This window comes from Protopterus annectens, chromosome 6.part0 (genome assembly GCF_019279795.1).
Source record: "Protopterus annectens isolate FY-2018-M chromosome 6.part0, PAN1.0, whole genome shotgun sequence".
NCBI lineage: Eukaryota > Metazoa > Chordata > Ceratodontiformes > Protopteridae > Protopterus > Protopterus annectens.
Window position 1 is genome coordinate 702146551 of NC_056737.1, and position 24701 is coordinate 702171251.

At 41.1% G+C, this 24701-nt stretch overlaps 1 protein-coding gene across 3 annotated transcripts in view; it reads left to right on the forward strand.

Annotated features, from left to right (window-relative positions):
* Positions 1-24701, forward strand: part of ESR2 (estrogen receptor 2) — a 2041892-nt gene that overhangs the window by 1415869 nt on the left and 601322 nt on the right. For all 3 annotated transcript variants that reach the window (XM_044074389.1, XM_044074391.1, XM_044074390.1), the window contains one exon: positions 5685-5801. In XM_044074389.1, the coding sequence (XP_043930324.1) occupies positions 5685-5801 (117 nt within the window). The remainder of the gene's footprint in view (positions 1-5684; positions 5802-24701) is intronic.

The following is a 24701-nucleotide window of genomic DNA, read 5'->3' on the forward strand; positions in this document are numbered from 1 at the left end:
TTCTTCTTCTAGGCCTAAAACTCGAAGAACCATGTCTAGGAAACTGATGCCCAGACCACATGGTCAGGCCTCTATGCCGAAAAAACAAATGATAAGAATGGCTGAAGACCTTATTACTTTAATCAGGGGAAGCCAACCTTCCCCCTCTAAGAGACCTAGGACTGAATTTGCTTATGATACTTCTGACCAGGATTCTGAAATTTCTGTCTCCTCTGATGACCAGGATTTACCTTTATCTACCTATGAGGATTCTGATGCAGAGGACTCTATTCCCTCTGCCCCCACCCCCAGAGGATTTCTCTTTTGTATAAACCCTGCATACTCTTAGGGGGCATTTTCACTGGGAAAGCCAGGATTACTCTGATTCTAAAAAGAGGCTTAGAGATTTCTTACTCCTGCCCCAACACAGGCCTTTAGCTATCCCTCCTGTGCTGGACATTGTTGTCAATGCCTTTTCAGAATCTAGCTTGGCCCTTGACTCTTTACCTCCTACTCCCAGAAAACCTGATAGATATTACAGGTTCCTGATTCTCACAAGTTCTTTTTTAAAAATCCTACTGCAGATCCTGAGACCATTTCACAGGGACCTAATGGCATTAAGGCTACTACTGCCAAAAATCCTACCCCCTCTGATAGAGATTCCAGGGCCCTGGATAGATGGGGTAAGAAGGTATACACCTCTGCAACCTTGGCCATCAGGGCCTTAAATTGCCAGTTTCATATGTTAAAGTATCAGCAGCATATTATTGGATTGCTTAAACAGAAAATAATGTTGATTCCTGATTGTGCTGAAAATAGAGATTTACAGGATTTAATGCATTCTGCTGAACAGGTTGGAAAACATACTTTGCAAAGTGGTTTTGATTCACTAGAGGCATCTTGCAGGGCTGCTGTCACCGGGTCTGTACTTAGAAAGCATGCTTGGCTTAAGGAGCAATCTTTGCCAGATCATGTTAAAACTAAATTGCTGGATGCTCCCTTAAATCAGGACCGCCTGTTTGGCGACAAAGCAGAAGAAGTTCTTAAAAAGATGGAGGAAAAAGCTAATTCTATGCAAACTGTTAAAGATTTCTTACAAGTGCAGCCTCCTAGATTTAGTAGGCATTGGCTGTCAAAAAAGTGGTCCTTTCCTGCCTCTTCCAGGCCTTCTCAGTTCAAACCCAGAGCCAGCAGAACACCCAGGCTTCAGTCCCAGGGTACGCACAGGACTAAGCAGTGGGGGGCTCCCATTTCCAAATCAGGGAGTAGTTAGACTCCCCCTATGGTAAGCTGTCTCAATGACTTAACTTTAAAACTTCCAAGCACTTCTCAACTGACTGCTCCGTTAGGGGGAAAAATCGCTCTGCAAGCAAAAAACTGGGAACTCATTATGCAGGACAAATGGGTTTTAAACATAGTTTCCCAAGGATACAGATTTCACTTTCTCACGTTACCAACCCCAAACGGTTTGCCAGATCTACCCCCAAATCAGTGGGCAGAGGCTCAAAAGCAAGTACTCTCTCTCTTAGGATTAAAGGCTATTCAGACTGTACCAGAACAGGAAAAGGGACAAGGTTTCTACTCAAGACTTTTCCTGGTACCCAGAAAAGACAACTCATAGCATCCTATCATGGACCTGTCTATCCTAAACACGTTTTTGGTAATTCCAAAATTCAAGATGCTAACTCTTCATCAGTTGCTTCCCATGATAGGCAAAGATGCCTGGTTGGCAACACTGGATTTAAAGGAAACCTACCTGCATATCCCAATCAGGGAATCTTGCAGAAAATACCAATGCTTCAAAGCAGGCTGCATGCACTATCAGTTCTCTGCACTGCCCTTTGGCTTATGCACTGTGCCCAGGTTATTCACAAAGTGCCTAGCTCCAGTCATTGCATTTTGCAGGCAAAGAAATATTCAAATATACCCATACTTGGACGATTGCCTAATTCAGGCAGAAAGCCAGAACATACTTCTGAATCATCTGGCATTTGTACAAAATGTGTTAACTTGTTTGGGGTACACCATAAATGAAAATAAATCACATCTGGTACCCTGTCAACAAATTACATTCCTGGGAGCAAGCTTGAACACAACTTCCCAGATGGCTTTCCTCATGCCAGGGAAGCAAATTCATTTGACAGCTTACTTCAAACTAGTGGCCACAAAAACCCTGCTATCTGCAAGGCAAATACTGCAAGCCTTGGTGTTCATGACCTCGTGCATTCTACTAATTCCATATGCAAGACTGCATATGAAGAAACTACAATGGTATCTAAAAAGCCTATGGTGTCAACATTCTCGGGATCTAGAAGCAATGATTCCTATCATATGTTGCCTATGGTTAGAATTCCTTTGGTGGGCAGAGGCCTGCCACCAAAACAAGGGGCTACTATTCACTCTACCCCCTGCCGCCCAAACCCTAACAACAGATGCATCAGACTGTTCATGGGGGGCTCACCTGGCAGGGAAGTGCATTCAGGGCAAATGGAACCCAAGTCAAATGCGCCTGCATATCAATCAAAAAGAAATGTTAGCTGTACAGAATGCTCTGACAGCCTTCAAGGACCACATTCTTCCAGGACAATTAATGGTAAAGACGGACAGGACCACTGTTATGTGGTACTTATAAACAAGCAGGGGGGTACCCATTCTTACCCCCTCTGCAGACTATCCATTGCTCTGTGGAATACAGCCTTGAGCTACCAAGTGCATCTACATGCTCAATTCCTGCCAGGAAAACTAAATACACTGGCAGATGAACTAAGCAGAAATCTCATGGACCCACACGAGTGGAAACTGGAACCAAAGATTTTCAACATGTTGATCAACAAATGGGGGATCCCAGATATAGACCTGTTTGCTTTCCCCCAGAACTACCAATTGGAAAAATTCTGCACAAGGACTCCCCGCAAACAAGCTTGGAAAGTGGATGCTCTGTCCTTCATTTGGAAAAATCTATCAGTTTATGCCTTTCCTCCTCTGCCTCTCCTCTCCAAAGTACTACTAAAGATCAAACAGGACAAACCAAGGATGATACTGATTGCACCAGACTGGCCACGCCAACTCTTGTACCCTCTCTTGTGCAGTGTGTCACAGCTGGCCTCATGGCACCTACCTCAAACCCCTACCCTGCTGTCTCAGCAGATGAGCCAAATTCTGCACCCCCAGCTTCAAACCCTGAACCTGGCAGCCTGGCTAATTACATCATCTCTCCATTACCATCCCTCAGTAAAAAAGTGTTGGATGTCATTTTGGAGGCAAGGAGGCCTAGTACTAGAAACTCTTATGCTGAAAAATGTAAAAGATTCTGTGCCTGGAACCAAACTCAAGGGATGGCCGCAGCAGTGCCCAATTTACCTCAGATTCTTCAATTCTTAACTGAGATGCTTCACAAGGGCCTTTCCTTTTCCTCCATCAAAATTCACACCTCAGCCATTTTAGCTCATTACAACACAGAACCACACCTCTTTTCTCACCCACTGCTCAAGCAGTTCCTCAGAGGGGCCAAAAACTTAAGACCACCCAGGACAGCCCCAACTATAGACTGGGACTATAATTTTGTATTGGAAAAACTCACTCTTCCTCCTTTTGAGCCAGCTGCAACTGCAGAGTTAAAATTCCTTTCTTGGAAAACAGCTTTCCTTTTAGCAATCACTTCAGCAAGAAGGGTACCTGAATTACAGGCCCTTATCTTCATCTTTCATGCAGACAGGGTATCCCTCAGGACCAATCCCTCTTTCATGCCCAAGGTGGTATCCAGTGTGGCTCTTAATCAGTCCATTCATTTGCCAACCTTCTTTTCTAATCCACAGAACAAAGGGGAACAGATACTGCACTCCTTAGATGTGCACAGACAACTTAGATTTTACTTGGACAGGACTAAACCTCAAAGGAAATCTGAACAACTGCTGGTGGCATTTGCTGCAGGGGCAGAGGAGAAGGCTATTTCAAAGCAAACCATTTCTAAATGGATAGGCCATTGCATTAATTTCTGTTATAAGCACTATGGAAAACCCATCCCACAGGGGATTAGACCCCATTCAATCAGGGCTGCATCTACCTCTACAGCCTTTCTCAGAGGTGTCCCTACCAGAGACATCCTAGAAGCTGCTACCTGGAGTTCTGTACATACTTTCGCCAAGCATTACCATTTGCCAATTTTCTCTAAATCCAGAGCTGGCTTTGCCACTGCAGTCTTGCAGGGCCTTATAGCTGGTCCTAATGCTATCTAAATTCCTCCTCCCATCCTTAGCTTTGGGCATCTACCCAAATGTGATGACTGCAACAGTGAAACACGAAGAAAATAGTACAGTTGTATACACTTACCATAAATGTAGATGTTCGAGTGTATTCACTATTGCAGTCTTGGTTACCCTCCCTCCAGCCCCCTGACTTCTTTTGGTTATACATCTATTCTCCTCTACTATACTTAAAAGCTTCTTGGTGTATTTGCTTTTTTGATAGAGGTATAACTTTGTATGTATGTATATATATATATATATATATATATATATATATATATATATATATATATATATATTTGCTTCCCATTAAGGGGGCACCTGGCATCTGGGGCAAGAAAAACTGATGTAATGATGTCGGCTGTATGCTTTATACCCCTGACTACCTGACATCATGGAAGATGAGACAGAAACCAATGCAGGACCCAAGACTCTGATAATCAGGCCGACTGAGGGCTACTGCAAGCAGATAACCCAAATGTGATGACTGCAACAGTGAATACACTCGAACATCTACATTTATGGTAAGTGTACACAACTGTACTTTTTGCATTCGGGAAGAAAGAGATCATTGTCTTCTTCTACTCTTCCATCATTTGGCCAGTCATCGAGTACAATGCCCCATTTGGCATGTACCTCACTAGACACCTGCAATAACTGGAGAGGCAGCAAAAGTACCTCACAAAGAGAATCTTAGACCTTAAACACTTGTCCTGTATGGACAGACTCAAAAAACTCCAATTATTCTTTGTCTCATATCACCTACTTAGAGGTGATCTCTGCTTGACTTACCCAGCTGTAAGCCATGTCTGACCCAGCTCTGTTAGAAATGCTACATCTAAAGAAATCCCAGTCCCTCCACACCACACACTCCAGAGACCTCAACCTCATTATCACAATCAAGAGAAAGTGCTGGAGGGACAGGTTCATAACCCAGAGACTGCCCATGCTATGGAACAGACTTCCCATACATATCAAACAGAGCACCTCACTGGGACTCTTCAAGAGAAATCTTGATGTGTGGATGGGAAATAGAAAATTCACCCCAGCCCAGGATCACTCCAGTGGCTCTACGTAATGTCGGGTGGCATGCTGCCAGGGTAATTCTATAGGCTAGGCTTGTAAAGGCTCCAGGGCCATTAGCCTAATACACACCTATGAAGCTATGAACCTATGAGTCATTTTTTTGTTTTCTTTGACTAAGTCAGTGCTGAAAAAACATTTGTTATCATACAGCAAGCCCTTTGACAAACAAATAAAAATGAGCATTTTATGTTTAAGTATGTGTATATATACATTTGTGCATATATATATATATATATATATATATATATATATATATATATATATATATATATATATATATAAAATAACATTTTCATATACATATATATTTCATATAAATGTGTGTTTATATCATATAGCATTATTGGCTCTTTCACAATCTTTTATGTTTTCTAGGCCACAATGATTACATTTGTCCAGCTACAAACCAGTGCACAATCGACAAAAACAGAAGGAAAAGCTGTCAAGCATGTCGGCTGAGGAAATGTTATGAAGTTGGAATGATGAAATGTGGTGAGTATTTATATGTACCACTCACATGTCAGAGTAAAACTTACACTATATTTGTTAGCTAAGATATTAGGTGTTTCGTTTGGGGCAGAGATTGTGGTATTATTGTGGACTAGGTCTAAATACTGTTGGGTGGTAGTTCTTAACTTTCTGACATAGTTAAGGAAAGATTTGCAGTTGTTTTTGGTTTTCATGGTTATTTTAAGTTCATACTTAGCTTTCAGCTTCCTAATGGTTCCCTTAAGCTCTTTGTTAGTTTGCGTAAGTGTGCTCTTAAGGTAGGTAGAATGAAAGCTCTTATAAGCATTAAGCAGTTTCTTTCTCTTGTTATATAATTTATTTATAAAGGTATTGCATCACAGGAGTTTGTTTTCAAACTTCTCATTATGTTTGTTGTGGGTAGGGACTGCCTTATCAACACAACTATTTAAGTCAGAGTACACATCAGAGGCATACATAGTAGCTTTAGCAATAGGGCTCTTCAGAAGAGGATTACAGCAGAATTTATTCACATCATCAAATAACTTAAGGTTTGCTTTTGAGAAATCCTTAAGCACGGAGATATTTACAGGAAAAGTACCGTCAGTTTTAAAGGAAAAGGTCACTAAGTTATGTTCTGATTTAACAATATATGCATGTACATATGGAGATGTGCAAGACATGGCTATATTTGTGAAGACAGGATCCAGGGACTACTAGGATGGTTAACTGTTTGTGAAAAACAGCATTGACAATGACAAGGAAGCACTGGGCATGCTGACCATTGGCAATGTAGGTCAGCCAGTTTATTGATGGGTGGTTAAAGTCACCCAGTAGAAAAGTCTTGGTTTAATGAGAATTTCAGCTAATGTGTTAAAAGAGCTATCATGCTCTGAAGGGGACATGGGAGACACTCTTTAGCTAGCTATAATGTGATAATTAGTCTTGTTCATGAGGTGATGATATCATTGACAAATATTGATTCAAAGGCAGAGATTGTACTTCTTCTAGTTTCTGTTTATCATATGCAGACTTGTAGAGATGTGTATGTGTCACTGTTGTTCTTCCAGCCTCCCACCATTGGTGTAATTAACAAATACTGATCTCTGTGTGCAGATGAAGTATGGAGGAAAGTAAAGTAGTATCTTCAGTTGTGCTTTGTTTCTCCTCAGTGTTTCTTGAATCTATGTTGTTTGCTTGGGGTGAAGGTTTGTCTGCATTATGCTGTTAGACTTGCCTAATTAGATAATCTATAACAAGTTCTGGGGGGTGATGTTGTGGTTATAGCATGTATTTGTAACATTGACTTTGTTTTTGTTATTTAATGAGCATTTGTGATCGTTGATTGTTCCATTGTGTTGTGTTGTGTTGTATTATGGCTGGATTCAACCATTATTTTATTTATTAATTTGTTTGTTGATCTGTTAAATAGACTGCACCAAAGTCCATTTTCAGTTGTGACATGCCAGCGACAGACAGTACATAAAATGCAACAAATATGAAAAGTATATAATATGCAAACAAGTTAGAAATACATTCAGTGGCACTGCATTTATTTTCATGCATTATTTTACATTTGATTAGCACCTCTATGGATATATGTATTTAATCAAGTGTATAAGAACAATAGAACAGAGATCCCATAATGAGCAGTGTATGTCACCCAAACAAATGACTGGTGCCAGAAACATGGCCTTAAACTGAATGCCAAAAAATGCATCATCATCCCCTTTGGGGAGAGTGATGGCCCCACAAATTATCACATTAATAACAAGGTCCTAAGCACACAGTCAGCCTTGAGGGACTTGGTCACCCAAGTTGATAGCAAACTGACTTTTGACCACCATATTGCCTCCATTGTGTGGAAAGCTTTCTACATGGCCCATCTCATTAGTAAGGGTATCTCATCCAGGGACAAGGTGGTTATAACATCCCTGTATTTTTCCCTTATAAGATCCATTGTTGAGTACAATGCCCCTTTTGGCATGTACCTCACAAAGCACATCCAGCAGCTGGAGAGACCACAGAGATTCCTCACCAGGAGAATCCAGGGCCTCAAACATCTACCCTACACAGATAAGCTTAAGGCCCTGTCCCTCTACTCAGTCTCCTACAGGCTCCTCAGAGGTGACCTCTGTCTGGCATACAAAGCAATCTCATACCCCCCCCCCCCCTTGATGGGACTGCTGCATATCCGCAAGTCAAGCTCCACTCGAGTAATTTGCACGAATGACCTCAACCTGGTCTGTGACATCAGTAGGAATGTTGGCAGGACAGATTTCTGTCCCAGAGACTCCCCTTCTGTGGAATAGACTCCCACTTCACATCAAGCAGAGTACCTCATTAACCCTTTTTAAGCACAACCTGGATAATTGGATGGGGAACAGAAAATACACCACTGGGATTCCACTTGTGTCCCTGCTGGACAGGGGCATTGGATGCTGACTTGTTGGAACATGGGCTAAATTCTTGGCTTGGTTTATAAGGACCTTGGGACCAATAGCCTAGTAACTTCCTATGATCCTATGATATGTAAAAAGTTGTTTATTTAAAAAAAAATAAAATTAGTCAATAATAAAACAGAAAAGGGGTTGCAGGTGTGATGTTATTAAAAAACAACAATATATGTGAAAGCTGGGCTGTGTTTGTCTTTAAGAAATGATATATCCGGACAGCAAATAATTAATTTTTTACAGTAACACTGTAGCAATGGGCTGTGAAGCCGCTTCCTTCAGTTTTAGGGAAATGAGCCAATACACTGTTTAAAAATAATACTGAAAAGATAGCAAAATCTGATCTTGTCAATTTTCATTCATTCTTCAACTAATGGATTCAGATCCGATCCTTGGATCCGACGTGGCCATTATGCTAACTTGTGGTCACAAAAATCTCTCAACCTCCTTCCCTACCCATAATGCACTAACCTCTAACATCTCTCACATCTCATTTGCCACTTTTGCGTCTAGATGTGGTCAGCTTTAGCTCTAGATGTGGTCGCCTTTAGCTCTTGAGTTGTTGAGAGGGAGATAAATCCTTTTTATTTATTAGTTTCTAAAAAACTCTTTAATCAATCTTTAATTAATCTTTAGATTTAAATTTATTTGATTATCACTGTTGTCCTCTACTTTCCATACACCTTAGAGTATACTGTTTTCCTACCATTGTTGGTAGGCCTAGCCTATCCTTCTCTATCCATCTACACATATTATATCTCTTTATACCATAGATGGTATATTTCTTCTCTTTGTAGAAATATTTGTTTACCTTCAAATTACCATTGCTGGTATTAAGTTTTTCTCTCCTTTCTAGATGAAAAGTAAAAGTTTAGTTATTTGTTATTGTTGTTGTTGTGGTATCCTGTTTCTCAGCATGTCCAAAAAAGGATCAGCTGGATTTAAAAAATACGAAAAGTGTGGACACAAATTGCCCTTTTCTGATTCCCATCAGCTTTGTATATACTTCTTGGGCTTGGAACACTTACAACAAGAATGCAGTATCTGTCACGGGTTTAATCCCAGAGCTCCGGCTGACAGAAGAAATAAATTGATTTTGAAATGCTTTGCCAACTTCATTTTCCGAGGCCATTACTGGGCCCCAATCCCCCAAACACAAGAACAGACCCTGTAAAATGGCTTAGATCTTCTGAATTTCTGCCTCTTCCTCCTCAGAACCAAAAAAAGAAAAAAAGATTGGAACCAAAATTAGTTACAGCCCGACCTTTGTCAGATCCAACCAAACCAGTATCGAATCCTACGTCCTTGGATCCGAAGCCTCTACCAAGCGCTACTTATTCTCCTCATCTGGATCCAGTCCCATCCACAGTGCCTTTTCCCTTTTTAGAAGGGTACTCCAAATCTCCATCCCTGGCATCTTCTAATTCCTCCAAGAGTCTTACTGAAGCAGATGTGGAGAATGATGAGGAAATTCCTCACGGTGCAAATTCAGATGGGAGTGCTTACGACTCCTACCTCTCTGGGTCAGGAAGCCTGATCATCTACTACTCCACTCATTACAGCTTCTTCTGTAACCCAGCCTGTTGCTTTGGAATCTTTGAATCTGAGCCTTCTGGTCCATCTGGTTTGGATTCGAAGAAAGCACTTTCCTCGGATCCGAATACTACTCTCAGTGCACCAGCTGTGACATCTTTGGAGCTGGATGAATCTTGGAGCTGAAGCAACCTTGTCAGATCTGGGAGATTGGAGTTGAGTCTGATGTTTTCAGAGCAGTCTCATGCTCTCAGAGTCTCAGCACTGGACAGTTCAGTTCTGACTTCCGCCTCGGTGGGTTGTTTTCGGAGCGGAGGGAAGTGATAAGCCAGAAACTTGGTTTCTCAGCTCTGTTGTCTTCCTTCTTTCTGGAGCAATCTGCTTTCAAAGTTGTAAAGAGAGTGTTCTCAGCTGCAGCAGGTCAGAGAGACCCTACTCCCTTGAAACCACCCTCTACTTCTCAGCTGTCTTTGTGCCTTGAGGCTCAACATTCTACCCCACAGGGACAGCTATCTCAAAGCTTCCAGACTACCAAGCAGGGTATTCTAATCTGTGATGCTTCACTGGACTATCCCACCTAGGTAGTCGCTAAGAAGGGGAAGTCCAAAAGGAGGCACTTGTTGTCTCCTCAAGTCACTGAGGATACTGATTTCTATGGAGAGGGTCCCCAAAATCACCAAATGATGATGCCTCATTTGGAGACATTCTTGAGATCGTTAAGCAGAAGGGGCTGGTCTTCCCAAGACCCTTCTCCAGATGAACCAGTATTTCTGGAGGCCCTTTGAGATTGCCTGTCTACCTCCAGGGTTACTCCACCTGCTGATGGGCTCATTGATTTGATCTCTAGGTGGGTGTGGAAAGAACCTAATTCGATTGAGCAAATCCCCAAGAGACCAGATCAGATTCTGGCTCGACCAGTAGGAAGAGAATTTTTGGGTAAAGGGGTGCCAGTAAATGTCATGGTCACTGCAGCAACTACAAAAAAAGAACTTGCTGAACAGAGTCTCACTGTCCATCCTCCTAACAGAGAGTCCAAGGCAATTGACAAATTTGGGAAGTATGTTTATGCTTCAGTGATTTTGCACTCAGATCACTGAACTGTCTAGCACATTTTACAAGACTTCAAAGAGATTTGATTAAAGAGCTATCAAAATCTCTTTCTGGAACAAAACTGCTGAGGCTCAAATTTCAGTAGTTTCTCAGTTGGCTACCCTACAACCTATATCTGATTCATCCATGAAGCTTATCTTGCATTCTGCAGAAGGTGCCTCAAAGGCTGCAGCTTTAGATATTTCTATCAATAGGTGATGCCTGGATCACCTGTGTGATTATGCAGAGCCCTTCAAGTCCTTGTTCATCAATGCTCCTTTTGACAGCACTTCTTTGTTTGGCCCCACAGTGAAGGACACACTCTGCAGGTGTGAGAAAGACAGAAAGACCCTCTCTGCAGTGGGCATGCATTTTTTGACTCCTCAAGGGGCTTTTCTAGGAATCAATGGGAAAGTCAAAAAGTGTGGTTCAGAAAGTCTCAGGGTCCTTTCCAGGACACAAGTGGAGATAGTTCAACCAGAGGCAAAGAGGAGACCTACAATGGACAGTGATGCCTCCGTGGTAGAGGAGGCCCGCAAAACCAGGGCTCTAGAGATTCTTTTTCTGACAGACCCTTTCAGGGCTCCTGAAAGGAGGTCCGATTGCCCACCTCTTGAGGCAGTTGGGGATCACTTATCCCTGCACCAGAGATCTTGGGTAGATATAACAAAAGACAACTGGGTGAAGTGGATTATTTCCAGAGGTTATATAATTCCCTTTTCCCCATCTCCTCCATTGTTAAGAAAATTTCCCGATGTTCCACCCATTCAGATTAAAGCAGCAGCACTAGAAATCCAAAAGCTGCTAAGAAAAAGAGTCATCCAAGAGGTCCCACCAGACCAAATAGAATCTGGAACACAGGCAAGATTCTTTTTTGTGCCAGAGAAAACAGAGGACTGGAGACCAATTTTGGATCTCAGTGTACTGAACAAGTCAGTTTGACACACAAAGTTCCGGATGGTCACAGTTTAGTCCATTCTGCCCTTTCTGGGCAAGTTCACTGGATGGGCTTGATAGATCTTCAGGATGCATACTATCACATAAAAATGAACAGATGATCCAGAAGGTGCTTACGCTTCTGGCTAGAAGCCAGTCACTACCATTTCAGAGCACTGCCCTTTGGCCTCACCACAGCCCCCAGGGTGTTCAACAAATGTATGGCAGTAGTAGCAGCTCACTTGAAACTGCAGGGATTCCGAGTGTTTCCATATTTAGACATTTGCCTCATTACTGTCCCGACCAGGCGTCAACTGATAGAAGTATGAGATCAGGTGCTACAGACTTGTTTACATCTCAGAATAACCATAAGTTACAACAAGTCTCACTTAGATCTGACCCAGACATTAGAATTTATAGGGTCAATGTTCAACACAGTTTCTATGGTAGCTTCTTTTCCTCTATCAGGAGTGGAAACGATAAGGTTGCAGGTGAGGAAAATAATTTGCAGTACCAGAATTTCTGCTGAATTGATTTTGCAAGCCCTGGGATCAATGTCAGCAGCAATAATTTTAGTTCTTTTAGCAAGATTCCACATGAGAATTCTACAATGGATGCTAGCAACACAGTAATCAATGCTTTCTCAACCAATGTCAGCAAAGCTAAAGAAAACTCAGGTATGCAAAAGATACCTTTGCTGGTGGATGCAGTCATAACAGGTATTACAAGACCCAAGGCTATAGTGACCCATGATGCTTCCCAGATTTGGGGGCATTTTTGGGGGAAAACAGTCCAAGGGATTTGGTCCCCCGAAGAAGCCAACTCACATACCAATGTTCTGGAAATGAGAGCAGTGCTTTTGGCATTGCAGGCATTCCAAGACTCTCTTCCTCTCAGAACAATTGCATTCCAGACAGACATGTCAGTAGTTTGGTGCATCAATAAACAAGGGGGAACCAGATCTTATCCCCTGTGTCAAGAAGACCTTAGAGTGTGGCAATGGGCAATATCTTTCAAGCACTTTCTAATAGCAACCCATATTCCAGGGAAGTCCAACATGATAGCAGACAAACTGAACAGGTCCAGCTTACTACCTCACAAGTGGTCCCTCAACAACAAAGTAACGGATATAATTTTCAGTCAGTGGGGCCAGCCTTGCTGGGATCTTTTTGCCTCTCCCCTGAACAACAAGTGCAGCAGCCTTTTTTGCCCTAATCCCCCCACTGGAGGAATCAGAGAGGGATGCTCTACTCCATGATTGGCCCCTCGGTCTTCTATATGCTTACCCTGTGACCCACCCTAATTCCCAAATTCCTGCAGAAAGCAGCCCAGTTGAAGATCAAAGTCATTCTTATTACACTTTACTGGTCTCAGCAGATTTGGTTGGAAAAAGTTTGTTGGGCAGAGCAAAATTAGATTGACCCCTTCTCAGCTCCAGTTTAATCTGTTCTGGGATTTTTGACGAGTTTAGTTAATGAAAGTGTTAGCTCATTAACTATAAAAGTCCAACTAGCAGCAACCTCTGATTTTCTTGTTGGATTTCAAAATTCTTTCCTGGCTTCCTCTAAGCTGTGCAAAGCCTCCTTGATAGTCACTGTCCTGCTAAGGCCACCTTATAAAGACCCTACTCCATCATGTGATTTAAATTTGGTACTGCAAGCTTTAATTCACTCTCCATTTGAACCAGCAGCTAAATGTGATCTTAAATTTCTGACCTGGAAAACTGTCTTTCTAGTTGCAATTACATCTGCTAAAAGAGTTTCAGAACTTCAGGCATTATCTTCTAAGCCTCCATATTTGATTTTTGATAAGGATAGGTTCATGTTACATACCAGTGCTTCCTTCCATCCTTCTAGCCTAAGGTGGTGTCAGAATCCAACATCAACCAATCCATTTACTTGCCAGTATTCTTTCCAAAGTTTACAAATAAAGGGGGCTATATGCTGCACTTATTGGATGCCCATAAACAATTAGATTTTACTTACACAGAACAAAAGAAATTACAAACACAAATCAGCTACTTATCGCCTTTGCACATACTAAATTGAGTGAATCAGTTACAAAGGTAACTCTAGCTTGATGATTGATGGATTGTATTTTCTTTGTCTATAACAAGTTGAATCTCCCCGTACCAAAACCCTCAAAAGTTCATTCCACTGAATCCATGGCAACTTCTTCTGTGTTCCAGACTAGAGCTTCCATGGACAATATATGTATTGCTACAACTTGGTCAAATCCTAATACCTTTATCATTCATTACAAAGTAGATCTGATCTTGAAAGGAAGAGCAGCCTTTGGCTCAACCATACTCAGGAATATCCTTCCTTAGAGTCCACCCAGGATTTTAGGTAGCTGGGGACTGTCCCATTAGTTGAGGGATGAATTAAAATTGATAACATCAGATACAGAAGTTATGTACTCACCATAATGTTCCACCTGTGCTGTCCATTTTCATTCTTCCTCAACTCCCCATCCACCAACCCCACCATTTTTAATGACTGATTTCTGGAGAAATGAGAGGCTTCAAGGACACTACTGTCCTTTGTGTTGAGCTCCAGTTATGGCACATCATAATAGTCTTACTGTCAAGCAGCAAACAAGATCTGAAAAATGTTAGGTGTTGGTGCGTTATGGGTAGGGAAGGAGTTAGAGTTTTTTGCTGGCCACGAGCTAGTGTAATGGCCAAATCAGATCTGAGAATTGGATCCGAACCCATTAGTTGAGAAAGAATGAAAATGGACAACACAGATGGAATGTTATAGTGAGTACATAACTTATTTTTAATGTATATTCAGATTGGGGTTACTTAAAAGCAATACTTAGTGGTTGTAATTGTCATGCCATGCTGTGAAGAAATGCCAATACTAAACTGATTCAAAAATCATTAAAAGTCCATTACTAACAAGACTATATTCATCAGTCTTGTTATCCCTTTTCTTTTTCTTCTTAGTATTATTATTATTATTATTATTATTATTATTATTATTATTATTATTATTTCAAATATGTCATAACCTAACGCAGAAATATAATGACCCCATGGTATGAAATAAGGTACAGGCACAGATATTTAACTGCTGCAGAAAGAAGTATAACATATGATGTAGAATATATGGGTACACACATCATGTATATTATTATGCAGGAAAAGCTATCAACCCATTGATTCTAGATTGGTCAGGTAGATTGTGTAATAATGCCACTTTAATTGTGAATTGTTAGGAGATTGAAAAATATCTGCATTTCATTTTAACTATAAGCCAAGATTTTTCTAAACCTAATTTCTCCATAAAAGCTTATTTATCTGGCACAGTGGGCTGCTTGCTGATGTGCTTCTGTGAAGAGTAGATTGTAACAGCTGTTGTGTCTAAACGGAAGATACAGCTGGTGTATGGTATCACCAAACAGCCTGCATTTAAGAAGTACAGCAAACATTCACGTTTATTGCTTCTTGTCAGTTCTACACTGAACTTTTAATGGTTCCTTTTATGTCCTTTTCTTACAAAGAGGTATAGAAATGATTTCTAGATTTTAGGTAAAAATGTTATTACATTGGAGGTAAAAAAAAATGGCCAAGAACAGAAATGCATATGTTTTAATGTAAAGGTAATAACACAATCCTGTATTATCTGCTCATATTCACAGACTGCAGCATACACTTACATTTTTGTGTTTTTCAATGTTGATCGAGTCAGTTTTGAGACTGTCTTGTGAATAAAAAAATTGTTGAAATATGTAACATGAATATTAAAAAAAGGTTTTACATTAGAAAAGAAAAACTAATAGCAATGTCGAAACATTTACTTAAATACGAGAAATGATAGCTCTTTTGATATTTTCATGTCAAACAAAAATTACTAGTGATGGATAGTTTGCTGATTTGTTATATGATCAACATGGAATGGGAATGTTTCTGTATGTTTTTACACCATGATTCCATCATAATCTGGTAGAGCCAATTCATGTACAAGAGTGTAAAAGTTTTGAATGTGTACCTGAAAGGTATTGTAGTCATTTGTTAAACTTTCTTTAGAAATTATGCAATACCATTGCTAGCTAATGAGGTGGCATTCCCAATGAATTATATGGTGGAAGTAGTGTACAGAAATAATGAATGACCAAGTAATTTCGCTAAGTTAAAATTTTTGCTGAAATACTTTTAAAGTACATTACTCAGTGAACTCCATTGTAGATTTCTTTTAGTTTGCATTTCAGATTTACAAAATTTGTGTGCTTGCCCACTATAGAAGCCTATGGTATGGGTAAAAGACCTGCAGTGCTTATTGTGAGGCTTTGTGATTTGTAGTTTGTTTGCCAGTATATTGAATAACAGCAGTCTATTTACTTTATATCCAGTATTAGTCCAGATTTGTGGAGTATACTTTTCAACTCTACAGATTTTCGCATACTGTCCAGATTTTTGCCTCTTATTTTTATTCTGTTCCTCATATAATTTGTGCTTTTTTGGCAAATCATTGAGGATTGAAATCACTAAATAATACTAAATAATGACAGACATTTGAGTTTCAGACTTTATATCCTTCAAAAAACACAGAATAATACAAAATCTATTATTCTAGCAACTTTCTAAGTTTATAGGAGCAGTATTTAAATTCTGTCCCTATTTTTGGGCCTTTGCCCCCCATTCTTTCTGGCTTTGTCCAGATTTCTTGCACTGAGAGGTTGAGAGGTGTGCTGGCAGTGTAGAGGGGCTAGAGTTTAATGGAGTGGTATGGCCTCCTCATAACAATGGTACGTGTAATTCAGAGAAACTTGATGAATGATGCCTGTTTCTCTGGCTTTACATGCACACTCACACTCACATGCACAAATGCACACACATGTAGACAAATGCACATGCATGTGCATGCATGCACATGTACACACACATTCACATCAAACTTCAAGAAGTTCTCTGTGATTTGCCCTTGTTTTCTCGTTCAGGCTAACAATGTTCAACAAAAGGATGTCCAGGGTCCTGGATGGTTACATTGGATCAGAAGTGAAGCAGTCATTTGTAAATGCCAACTGTTGAATTGTGATGTCATTTAATTGCATCAGTAAATAGTAAATTAAGAGACATGATTATATTCTGTAAGAGACCAATGTTTTACAATAAGAGCATTTATATTGTTTGTGTGTCTGTGTGTGGCAGGTAACAAGAAATAGATGTAGCATATGCAGCAGTGCTACGTGCATTATAGTTCTAGAAGAATTTGAGGTATTACTAAATAATGGCACATAAAAAACATAAACAGGAACCATATATTCAAATAGGTACCAAGGAAACAAACAAAAAAGAAACAGTGCATTGAGTTAGGGATTACCACTACCTAACCATAAAGAATTCCCCTAAGTATAACCTAAGAGACAAGTACCTTCAGCAACCTCACAAATACTCAAGATAGGCAGCAGCCACCATGAAACAAATGTCTAAGAGTTACAGTGAATCATTTCAAAATCCTATAAGGCAAATGACCAAACATTCCAGTATCCTAGTCATAAGTAACTCCATAGTGAGACACAGTGATATACCAGTCACTAATCTGTGCAAGAAGAGTGTTGTGGTTAGTTGCCTATCAGGCGCCAGGATTCACCACATCACACATATACTCAAAAGTCATTGCACCATAGGTACACATATGACATAGTTATAGTGTGTGTGTGTGTGTGTGTGTGTGGATGTAAATGATCTGAGACATACCTCATTGAACTATATGAAGAGAGAGACATGATGGAGCTCTTGGAATATGTGTTTTAGGCTGGTGCCATAGCTGACTCATCTAGCACCCAGGACCTATCACTGATCTGGTGCCCTGCCCTCTCAGCTCTTCAGATGAAGATCAAAAAAAAATAAATAAATAATAAAAATATAAAAAAGTCTACTATCATAGTCCAGCACTGCAAGTATAGTCTAATAAAAAAAAAATAAAAAAAAAAAACATTTTACATGCAGACTTGTTAGACAAGATAATAACATGGAATTCCTCCTCATCCAACTTACTACTTTAAAACCCCTTAACATATCATAGCTAATTTTAGGAACACATCTATGCCTCTCTCAGCCCTTACCACCTAACTAAACATTTATCCAGTGAGTAATCTCTATTCATTAAAATGCGAGTATTGCATCTCTGGTGAAAACTGAGCACTGTGTGTGGTATAAACTATATCAACTGCTTGCTACAGCTTAAATGGATAAAATACGTTTTTCTTTTTTCAGACTAAAGTGCTGTAGCACTCCTTGCATGGTATAAACTCTAGCACCTAGGTCCATTATTAGCTAGCTAAAACTCTGTTAGTGATAAAATACATAAACTTCTAATTTCAACAAGACAAAAAAATTAAAGCTGTCAGATAAATACTATCATTCTTTTTCTTGCTTTTGTTGAATTATATTATGAAGAAGATTGATGATGCACTTTGTGTTTGTTACATATACACATTACCCTCCTCACTGGATAAATGCAGTATATGTCAGGAGAGCATCAGATATACTATGCATTTTCACTGTTCTTGAGAGATCTCAGGTTCTCAGTCCTGGGATCACAACAGGTCAGTAGTGGCCTCACTGAAACAAACAGTAGTATACTAAACACCATGAACAAAATCACATTCTTCTGTCATCTTCTATCTTTGAGAAAGCCAGTCAATCTCCCATATTACATACACGTTTGATTTGGCACCCTGAAGTTACCTAACTTACTTTGCCTAAAGATCCAGATTATTATAGAAAATCCACCATAGTTAGTAAGCAGAAAACCTAGAGACAGGTAGAATTGAAAAACATGCACTCAGATGTTCATCAGCCAATTAAGAGTAAATTTGAAATCATTCTTTGTGCGATGATTCAATACGTAAAATATGCATTCTTAATTGCCAAGTTTAAAAATTAGATGAAGTTTAATAATGTAGTTTTTCCTTTGAGTAAGCCTCAGATCACATCCACAATCATTGAGCCTTTCAGGTTACCTTTAGCAGGGAGATCTTTGTATCTTTATCCCCTTGTTGAGATGCAGGCCTGGTGACTCCTGGTGAACAAGCACCAGCCTCCTTTCCTAGAGCAGTCCAGTTGACTGCTACTGCTTTATATCCTGCTGCACAGCTGTACCTCTAAAATTAGTGGAGAAAAACAGAAAAACAATAAATGTAAATCATTAGTACATATGTTGGTGACAAATGGAATTTCAATAGTATGTAACTGATATGACAGGCATGGATGCAGAATTGCAGATACATACCTGCCACATGAAAAGGCCTTCTAACCTCTACAGACAGGCCTCTTTGCCAGAGTTCACCTTAACTACTGCAACAGAAAGTAAGGCCTATTCAGTACAATGTCAAGAGAAGACAAGGAAACATATAGACAGTAGACAGACACAAGAACTGGAAAAATGTATATACAGTTTTACAGTGCTGTCCCTATCTGTTACATCCCGCTACTGGAGAAGGTCAGATTGGCACGTTTGCTGGTTGCAGCAGTGATGATGTACTGCTTGCCAGTGTGGGCTAGTGCCATTGGTGTCACTCACTACCCTAGAAAACTATTAATAGGCATAGGTCTTATATAATTGCCCATCATAATCACCCAGCAGGCATTCTGATAGTCATTGTACAACAGTTTCAAAATCGGTCTTAGTTTCCTTGCTGCATCACGGAGGCCTTCTGCTGAATTCAGCTCATTAACAGGTCATGTACACTTTATATGCCTCCATGAGGGGCAAAATGATAGCTCTGTGCACACAAACACATGTTATGTGCATCACATGACATGCATCATATGCATCATTCGGTAGCAATCATGCGCTAACAAACCAATCAGAGTGGCAGCTCTACAGGCTTCACAGACTCTGTGCATGAACATAGTTTGCACATGTCTTACCCTAGAAATGCGGATGGAGGAGAATGACAGTGCTACTTGGGAGTGATAGCACAGTGCACTGTGCATCAGTTCAGAAACAGCCATACTAAGTTACCTCATTAGCAAAATCAACACGCTATAAGACCTGTTGTGGTTGTCATATTGGAAGAAAGCATTAAGATGAGTGAGTCACGTATAGAAATGATATTGAGAAGACTTTGTATTCTGATATAGGCACAATACAAAGTCTTCTCAGTAGAAGATGTTGTACTGTAATATAGCCACAGTCAAACAAGATAATATACCTCTATGCTATAATAACTACCTGAGATGCCTAGCAGCAGCAACAGGGAAAAATAGGAAACAGTAAATAGGGTGAGATAACATATCATGGGTGTATGACAAGTTAAGGAACATATTGCAGTGAGCACACCATGACATAGAACATAGCTCAAGTGTATGACAGCTTAATGTCTCACTGCAGCAGAGAATATAGCAGAAAGCCATGATAGATGAATGTCTCATGAGAAGTGATACTGCGGACTATACACACAGACTGTAAGACATGCTGCAGGGGAAACACTGGCCGCTATATATAAGTCAAGGCATGACCCTGTGTAGAGAGGAAGCTAATACACATAGGAAGTGCTTGGCACTACCTGCCGTTCGCATACTTCCTCATGATGGTGGGCAGTGTTAGCATGTCTATTGCTGTTGTTAATATGGAAAAAAGGGAGAGTGATCACAGCTCAATAGCAGACAGGTGGGTGACCACTAAATGGAGAGTGGGGTCTACTACTGAAATGTAGGGATTCATCCAAGGATAGTCTCAAACACACACACACACACACACACACACACACACACACACACACACACACACACACACACACACACATGCACACGCATATACACGCACGTGCACACACACTCACACACACACACACACACACACACACACACACACACACACACACACACACACACACACACACACATACATGCACATACACAGGCACTCATTCACCAGCAAGCACAGTCCACAGGTGTACACATCTTGTCATGGGCCTAAGAGAACTGCTACAGCTGGAAAGGTTAATCATCCATGAGACAGAGGGGTTACTACATGCCCTACACACATGGGACATGCATAGCCTGGAAAAAGGTAAAATTGTGAAGGCTTTGTGAGTCCACATTTGGCAAGGAGACCGGCCATCATTGCTGTTGGTGGGTATAATAGGACAGTAATGTATGTGCATTTCAGGGTCACTATATGATACTGCATGCCAAGACCAAGGCATAAGATATCATCAGGTATAGGTTCACAACAGGAGGTGGACCATTAACAAAGTAGCTGCTAATCAAGATAGAAGAATTACTGGTAACCCCGTCCATGGATGAGTGAACCCTTGGATGTTGATTTCCTTGGCTGTAGATTTCCTGTTGTACACTGACCTACATATGAGTGGGGTTACTCAGCAGGACATGTATGCATATTTGTTCTGCAGGTAGAATGAGACTACTAATAAGATAACATGCACCACAAGGTAAGTATGTGGCCATATGCTATTCACATAATTGGTCTTTACTAGATTTTTTTTTTTTTTTTTTTTTGCTGCGGGTTAGTGTGGTAGGAATATGTTCCAGCCCTGCCACAGAATATTATCATTATATTTTCATAGATTCCACTAGTGAAGGGTCCAGCACAACAGGTACAACACATGATTTAGGTCAGTAGGTCACCTGTGGCTGCTGCTGATGGCAGTGTGTTTGTGGCACATTCAGATGGCATAGTATTACCATCAGCAATGCTAATACTGGAAGGTGTACACACATTCCCTTCATATGAGATAATGGTGAAGGGGCAGGTTGAACCCTTTGCGTCACCTGTGTTTAGTGCTAGGCATCCTGTCAGTGGGATCCCTACAGAGGAATCACCACCACAGATGGCACAAATCTGCTTCAATGCCTCTGATGTGTTCATACCCACCATAGGTTCATAGGTTAATAGGTAAGTACTAGGCTATCTGCCTGAAGGCATTTATAAGCCTAGCCAGAATGTGTTGGCTTTCGCTGCCCCCTTAGATTAGTTCCCTGTGCCTCTGCCAGCAGAACCACTGAAGTGATCCCCAGGGTAAACTTTCTGTTTCCCATCCACTCGTCAAGGTTTCTTTTGAAGAGTGTTAGCAAGGAGCTCTGCCTAAAGTAGATTGGAATCTTGTTCCAAAGCATGGGAAGTCTCTGGGACAGGAATGTATCCCTCCAGCACATCCTATTTATTGCTGTGGTGAGGTTTAAATCCCTAGAGCATGTGATTCGAGGGGATAAGGTTTTCTTTAGGTGGAGCATGTCCATCAATTCTGGGTTGGGTATGGCCTTGTATGTCAGGCAGAGATCACCTCTGAGTAGGTGGTATGCAACCGAGTACAGCTGGAATTTCTTCAGTCAAGCTGCATAGGGCATCTGTTTGAGGCCAGTGATCCTCTTGGTGAGGTACTTCTGTGATCTTTCCAGCTGTTGCAGGCGTCTTGTAAAGTACATCCCAAATGGGGCGTTGTACTCTATGATGGGTCTGATGAGTGATGAGTAGAGGGGAAGAATGACCTCTTTTGATCTAGATGCTAACCCTTTTGTGACTGGGTGGGCCATGTAGAAGGATTTTCTAACCACTTTGGCAATGTGATTATCAAGGGAGAGATTACTGTCTACTTGGGTCCCCAGATCCCTTATTACATTTTCTGTATTTAGGGGACTACCACCTATGTGGTAGTTCACGGGTACTTTGTTTTTTCCAAAGGGGATGACTATGCACTTTTTGGCATTTAGCTTGAGGCCATGATTTTGACACCAGGTATCCGTCTCAGTGAGACCCATCTGGAGGGTGTCTGTATCAGCCGGAGAATCTTTGAGCTTGTGTAGGATGCAGCCTGGGACACAGTCTGGTCCCATTGATGCTGCATATTTGGCTTTGGAGAGGGCTGTTTTAACCTGAGTGTCTGTGATTTCAGGGACTCTACATTCTTCTGGTATGGTTATGGGCCCTTTTGGAGGTGAGAGGGGGGGGTGAAGTTTGTGCTGAATCTGTCTGACAGAATGTTGGCAATATCGGTCGGTTCAGTGTATTTTGTGCCATTCTGCACTAACTCTGAGCAGATATGAGCATTGACACTTAGATTCTTGACATAGTTAAAAATGCCTTGTGGTTATCTTTGGAGTCCTTGGCAATTTTTCTTTTGAAGCTCACCTTGGATGATTTTATGAGGGATCATAGTTTCTTGCTGATACCGATCAGGGATGTCTTCCCTTCTTGGGATTTTAATCTTTTCTGTACTAGTTTCCTCCTTCTATTGCATAGCTTGTTTATGGCAGGAGTCCACCAGACTGGTTTCCTTTTCTTGAAGGAGTGAGTCTTGGTTTTGCTTAGGATGGCATGATCCATGCATTCTTGTAGGTGCCCGTAGAATGCATTAGTAAAGGATTTTGCAGCTTGGACAGTGTTATCCTTCAGAATGGGGGCTTTGAAACTTTCCACCTCGGTTTTAAGTAACGCGAAGTTTGCTTTTGATAATTTTTTATGGTGGTTTCCTTGTCTGGGGGTGGGGGTGGAATGTGGATATCCAAAGTGATTTGTTTATGATCAGATCTAACCAGCGAGGGGTTGACCTCCGGTGTGAAACACTGGTTGCCCATGTTGGTGATGACCAGGTCCCGTATGTTGTCACCTCTGGTGGGAGTGTTGACCACTTGAACCAAGGCGTTTAAGTTTATAAATTCTAGGAAATGTTGGGCAAGGGAGTTAGCACTTGAGTAGCTCTCCCAGTTAATGCTTGGGTAATTGAAATCACCCAATATTAGGGTGCTTGGTAGGACCTTTATGTTTCCCAGTGTTTCCAGAAATGTGGAATGGGGGTCCTGGGACATGGTGGGTGATCTGTAGCAAGCTACAATTTGAATTGCAGTTTTGCCCATTGTTAGTTGCACGTGGATGATCTCTGAAGCATCGTGCTGTGCCACTAACCTGGAGGTGTGGGTATCCTTGATGAATATGGATACGTTTCCGCCTTTTGTATTTTGGTTCGGGTTCTGTGGCCAAAATGTATGGTATGAGTTGTAGCCTGGTAGTGCTGGTGCTCTCTGGAGCCGGTTTCTGTTACTGCACACATATATCGATTTTCTCCATACTGAGGAGTGCCTCGAGTGCATACATTTTGAGGTTTAGACTTCTGGCATTGAGTAGCATTACCCTCAGTTTTTTGTTACTTGTGCTATTTACTGCAGTGGGTTTGTCTTTTGAGCCTTGCCTAAAAAAGGCAGTATGGGGGTGGCAAGAGCCTTGGCCAGTATTTCAAAGCCTAAGGGTGACATGTGCAAGCTGTCTCTAGCGAAGCAGCGTGGCTTGTTGAGCATGTCATCCCAGGTGGACAGACACTGGATCTCTTTGAATGACACCAGAAACTTAGCCAATTGTTGAAATCAGTACGTTTTTCTTTATACCGTGGTATCATTCTTGGTGAGGGCAGGATGCTACTCGGGGTCAGGGTCATACCGGCCTGGGCTATGTGATCAGAGAGCTCTTCCATGTCTCTTTTCTTGTAGTCCAGGGAGGTATGGCTCAGGTCATTCACACCAACGTGGACAATGGCAGAGTCATATTTGTACTTGTTCTGGAGTGATCTGAGTGCTTGTGTTATGTGGCGGATCCTGGCACCCAACAGGCAGCTAACAGTAACCTTCTCCTTATTCAGCCTAGTGAATGGGACATCAGAGTGCCTGACTATAGAGTCACCTATTACTAGTATGTTGGGTATGTTATTTTGCCTTAAGGGCTGGGATTGCATGGCACACAGGTTTTGTGAAGTATGTGTTTCATGGTTTGTGTTAGGGGGGTGGAGGTTGCTTGGATGTTTGCTTTGGAGGTCTCTGTTGCTTTTGCAGATTTTTATTTAGAGCCTCTGAGTATGTTTTCATGTATTTATGTGTGTTTTTTGCCAGTGCTGGTTTAATGGGTTTATGTGAGACTGGTGGTGTGATGCAAGTATTTCCCTTCTCCTC